We start from the raw sequence: 5000 nt of genomic DNA on the forward strand, positions 1-5000 counted from the left end.
AATTACTCCCGGGGTGGGGGGTGGGGGGGAATGTAGGTGAGTACTGCTTATTGTTATTAATAATGCTAATCAATAATAATAGTGGGAGGTACTAAGAAAACAGTTCCTTATTTTTGAATTAGTGTTGGCAGCCCTGTGACAGGAGAGGAGAGAGGGATGGGCAGCGCAGACCGGCCTGTGTCAGACCCCCCCCCGTGCGAGGGTGTGAGGCTTGTGTTACTCTTCGGGGGAGAGTAGCGGCCGGTGAGGGTGACACCGCAGCAGCTGCGCCCAGGGCTGGGGTTTTGGGGGGATCCTCTCCCACCCCTGGGAACCGTGTCCCTTGGGGGCGCGGAGATTTCCTCAGACACCTAGACGCGGCTCCACGCAAACCAGCCGCTGCCGCAGCCGCAGCCGCAGCACAGGACCCACGATGGGCCGGGCCCCGCCCCGGCTCGGGCAGGGCGCTGAGGCAGCGGCGTCAGGTTTTCTAATGCGCATGCGCCCTTCCTGGCCGCCCGAGCCTTCCCTGCGGCGGGTGGAGGGTCGGGGTTTTCTGGTGCCCCGCCCCCCCTAACGCGGAAGTAGTGGCGGTTTGGGCTCTTCTCCCGCGGCGAGTCCGGTGGAGCTCGGGAGCGTCTTCCCTGCCCGGCTGGGCCAGGGACCGACCCCGCCCCGCGCGGCCTCCCTCACAGCCCGGCGGGGAGGGGACCCGGTGCGGCTCCGCGGGGCTGGAACGCGCGCCCCGGGTTCTTAGGGCGCGGGGGCCCCGGCTCGACCCTGGCCAGCCTCAGCCCGCTCCCGCTGGCAGCGCCCCTCGCCGTGGCCCCGGGGCGGCGCTGGCTCGGATTGGCGGCCCGCAGGTAGCCGGGGAGGAAAGGCCGAGCTTAGCTTCGCATTCGGCAGCAGCAGCCTGGGCCGAGGGTAGGTCCGGTTTCGGCCTCTGGAGTTGCCCTGTGACTGACACCCCCCCCCACACACACACACACACATGCCAGCGCACCCGACTCTTAGCGAACAAGTGGCCACGGCCCTGCTGAGGAGGGATGTGCTGATCGGCACGGCGGTCGTCCTCAGACTTGCTCTAGTCTTTTACGGAGTCTATCAAGACAGGACCATGCTGGTGAAATATACGGACATCGACTACCACGTGTTCACAGATGCCGCCAGATTCGTAACAGAGGGGGGCTCCCCATACCAAAGAGCGACCTACCGGTACACCCCTCTGCTGGGCTGGATCTTAACTCCAAACATCTACCTTACTCCTCTTTATGGAAAGCTGCTTTTCATTACTGGTGATATAACAGCTGCATACCTCATATACCAAATCTTGCTGCTCAGAGGAGTGGACTCCAGCAAAGCCTTCGGGTACTGTGCTTTCTGGCTTCTCAATCCTCTACCAATGGCTGTGTCCAGCAGAGGAAATGCAGAGTCTCTTGTAGCAGTACTTGTGCTTGCCACCATGTATTACATAGAAAAGGGAAACCTAGTGAAATCTGCTATACTCTATGGCTTTTCAGTGCATATGAAAATTTACCCAGTGACTTATGTTCTGCCAGTAGTCCTTCATCTGCAGAATGATGGATACTGTGGAAAAGGGACAGCAGATACTATCCATTTAAAAAAATCAAAGTTTACTCTTGTCTGGCAGCTTTTTTTAAGGCTGCTGAACCGTGATGTATTGCTTTTTGTGGCAGTTAGTGGATTTACATTTGCAGCCTTGAGTCTTTCATTTTATTACCTCTATGGTTGGGAGTTTTTGGAACATACCTACCTCTACCATTTGACCAGGAGGGATATCCGTCATAACTTCTCCCCCTATTTCTACATGCTGTATTTGACTGCAGAGAGTGAATGGAGTTTTGCCCTAGGACTTGTAGCTTTCCTACCACAGCTGCTCCTTCTTCTAGTTGTGTCCTTAGCCTATTACAAAGACCTTGTCTTTTGTTGTTTCCTACATACTGCTATTTTTGTAAGTTTTAACAAAGTGTGCACATCTCAATATTTTCTTTGGTACCTCTGCCTCTTGCCCCTTGTAATGCCTGTTGTGAGATTGTCCTGGCAGCGGGGTGTTCTGCTTCTCCTTCTGTGGTTTCTTGGACAGGCACTGTGGCTGGCACCTGCATATTTTCTGGAGTTTAAAGGAAAGAATACCTTTTTACTTATATGGCTGGCAGGCTTGCTTTTCCTTTTTATTAATTGCTTCATCCTTGTTCAGATTATTTCTCATTATCAAAAAGGAGCACAAGTAACCAAGAAACTCAAATGTCAGTAATATGCACATCGGTCTGTGTACCAAATCCTACAAGTAATCCCATTGACTTTGATGAGATTGCTCAAGTGAGCAGGACTTGGCTGAATATCAGTAATGCAATTGTATGTACACAGAACTAAAACACATTGCCTATAAAAAGGCTTTTCCAATGTCATGTGATTTTTTTGGGTGGGAGAGTGGGATTAAGTGTCTAGGGACTTCACCACCACCACAGCTGGGAGACGACCTCCCAGCCCTGGTAGACAGACATGTGCTAGCTCGAGCAGAGCTAGTGCGCTAAAAGTAACAGTGTAGACATGGCAGCACAGGCAGCAGCCTAAGCTAGCTGCCAGAGTATGAGTCTGCCTGATCTGAGCTCTGACCCAGGGAGGTGGCTTACCCAGTGCTGCAACCTCCACACTATTTTTAGCATGCTGGTAGTTGAGTCTGGCTCCCTGGGCTAGAAGCATGTGTCCAGCTGCAGCACAGGCAAACCCAGTTTGGTCTCAGTTTTGAGTAAACTCAGTATTGGTAGACCTCATAAGGTTGCAGAGAAGGGCTGTTATAGTTCTGATGATATCTTGTCAAACTCTGTTTTTTGTTAGGTTGATGGAGAACAAATATAATTTAAAGTGATCGTTACCAAGTGATTATATTTTGTCTGTATTTTATGGGTACGCAGTCCTGAAGTTTTGCACTTGATTTTTTTTTTTTTTTTAAACAGGAGTGCTTATGCCACTCACAACTACTTTCCTTTTGCCATTTTATTCACTCTTTAGCATTGGCAGTTACAATATGTCTATTACAAAGAACAAGCACTAGAACAGGAAAATTCCAGACAGCAAAGCATTATCACATACTATATTAGTGGCCTGCAGCTAACAGGATGGATTGTCCTCCTTTCTCACTCACCCTCAATCAATGATATGTTAAACCACCTTAGCAAAATGCTTACTTTTTTTCCAGCAGTCAAGTTAAGTATTAGTTAGACCAAAAGTCCATCTAGCCCAGTATCCGTCTTCCAACGGTTGCCAATGCCAGGTGCCCTAGAGCAGGGGTCTCAAACACACGGCCCGCCAGCTCCCTGCTGACCCCCCCACTCCCTCAAGCTTTTCCTAGAGTGGCTCTGACCCGGCGCGCACCAGGGGCAGGGAAGGGTCCCTGCCTCCCTGCCCTGCCCCCGCACCACTCCAGGAAGCGGCCAGAACCTGCACCGGGGGGTGGTACAGGGGTCTGTGTGTTGCCCTGGCCGCTCCTCTAGGTACCTCCCCTGAAGCTCCCATTGGCTGTGGCTCCCCTGACGCACCCCTGCTGCACCCTGACCCCCTGCCCTGAGCCCTCTGACTCACCCTGCACCCCCTGGGGGCAGGGAGGGGGTGGAGTTGGGGTGGGGATTTCAGGGAAGGGGTGAGAAGAGGCAGGGTCTCGTAGAAGGGGTGGAGTGAGGGTGGGGCTGGGGCAGCGGGTGAGGCAGTGATCAGTGGTGCGGCCCTCGGGCCAATGTACTAGGCCTCATGTGGCCCTTGTGGTCATTTGAGTTTGAGACCCCTGCCCTAGAGGGAATGAACAGAGCAGGTAATCATCAAGTGATCCGTCCCCTTTTGCCCATTCCCAGCTCCTGGCAAACAGAGGCTAGGGACGCTATCTGTGCCCATCCTGGCAAATAGGCATTGGTGGATCTGTCCTCCATGAACTTATCTAGTTCTTTTTTTAAATCCTGTTGGAGTCTTGGCCTTCACAACATCCTCTGGCAAAGAGTTCCAGTTTGACTGTGCGTTGTGCGGAAAAAATACTTCCTTTTGTTTATTTTAAACCTCCTGCCTATTAATTTCCACACCAGTCATGATTTTATAGACCTCTATCATATCCGTCCTTAGTTGTCTCTTTTCCAAGCTGAAAAGTTCCAATCTTTAATAATATGGAAGCTGTTAGGTACCCCTAATCATTTTTATTGCCCTTTTCTGAACCTTTTCCAATTTCAACACACCTTTTCTGAGGTGGGGCGACCAGATCTGCACACAGTATTCAAGGTCTGGGCGTACCATGGATTTATATAGAGGCAATATGATATTTTCTGTCTTATCTGTGCCTTTCTTAATGATTCCCAACATTCTGTTTGCTTTTTTGACTGCTGCTGCCAATTGAGTGGATGTTTTCAGAGAACTATCCACTATGACTCCAAGATCTTTCTTGAGTGGTAATGGCTAATTTAGACCCCATCATTTTATATGGATAGTTAGGGTTATGTTTTCCAATGTGCATTACTTAGTATTTATCAACACTAAATTTCATCTGCCACTTTGTTGCCCAGTCACTTAGTGGGGCAGAGTGATACACCAAGTGGAAAAAATTGAAGGCTTTGTTTTTTTTTCTCTCTGAGCACTGTTGACTTTACTCCACAGCTCACTTCATTGTTCTCCCCCGACCTCCCAGTGTGTCTGCTCTCTCACAGAGTGGCTTCAATAAGACACCAGGAAAAGGCAGCAGAGGGGAACAGATTATATCATGAGCTCAGACCAGGGAAGAAGTGTTTCTGGTAGACCCAGAATGGGACTTACTCCATGCTATCTCATACATCTAGTTTCAGAAATTTTTTTTAGCACAGCTCTCCCTAAAATCATATAAAATAGCTTTGTCCAAGGCAATATTTACCTCAGAATTGAGTAATTTCCACTCAACTAATACCGTGCAGAATTTGTAGTTTGGTGTTTTCTTTCCATTAGTGTGCATGTGACAAATCTGGCCCTTTTTTTGCCATTAGTTTTAT

The 5000-nt window shown here is 50.0% G+C and overlaps 1 protein-coding gene across 1 annotated transcript; it reads left to right on the forward strand.

Annotated features, from left to right (window-relative positions):
* Positions 1-550: 550 nt before the first annotated feature.
* PIGM (phosphatidylinositol glycan anchor biosynthesis class M) lies at positions 551-2883 on the forward strand. Its single transcript, XM_084623959.1, has one exon. It carries the CDS (start codon positions 971-973, stop codon positions 2252-2254), a length of 1284 nt encoding a protein of 427 aa, XP_084480085.1. The 5' UTR covers positions 551-970; the 3' UTR covers positions 2255-2883.
* Positions 2884-5000: the final 2117 nt, after the last annotated feature.

This window comes from Lepidochelys olivacea (assembly GCF_965140295.1).
Source record: "Lepidochelys olivacea isolate rLepOli2 genome assembly, chromosome: 3".
NCBI lineage: Eukaryota > Metazoa > Chordata > Testudines > Cheloniidae > Lepidochelys > Lepidochelys olivacea.

What these genes read in the sequence shown, in the direction of transcription:
- PIGM (XM_084623959.1), top strand. Translation starts at nt 971, where the DNA reads ATGCCAGCGCACCCGACTCTTAGCGAACAAGTGGCCACGGCCCTGCTG.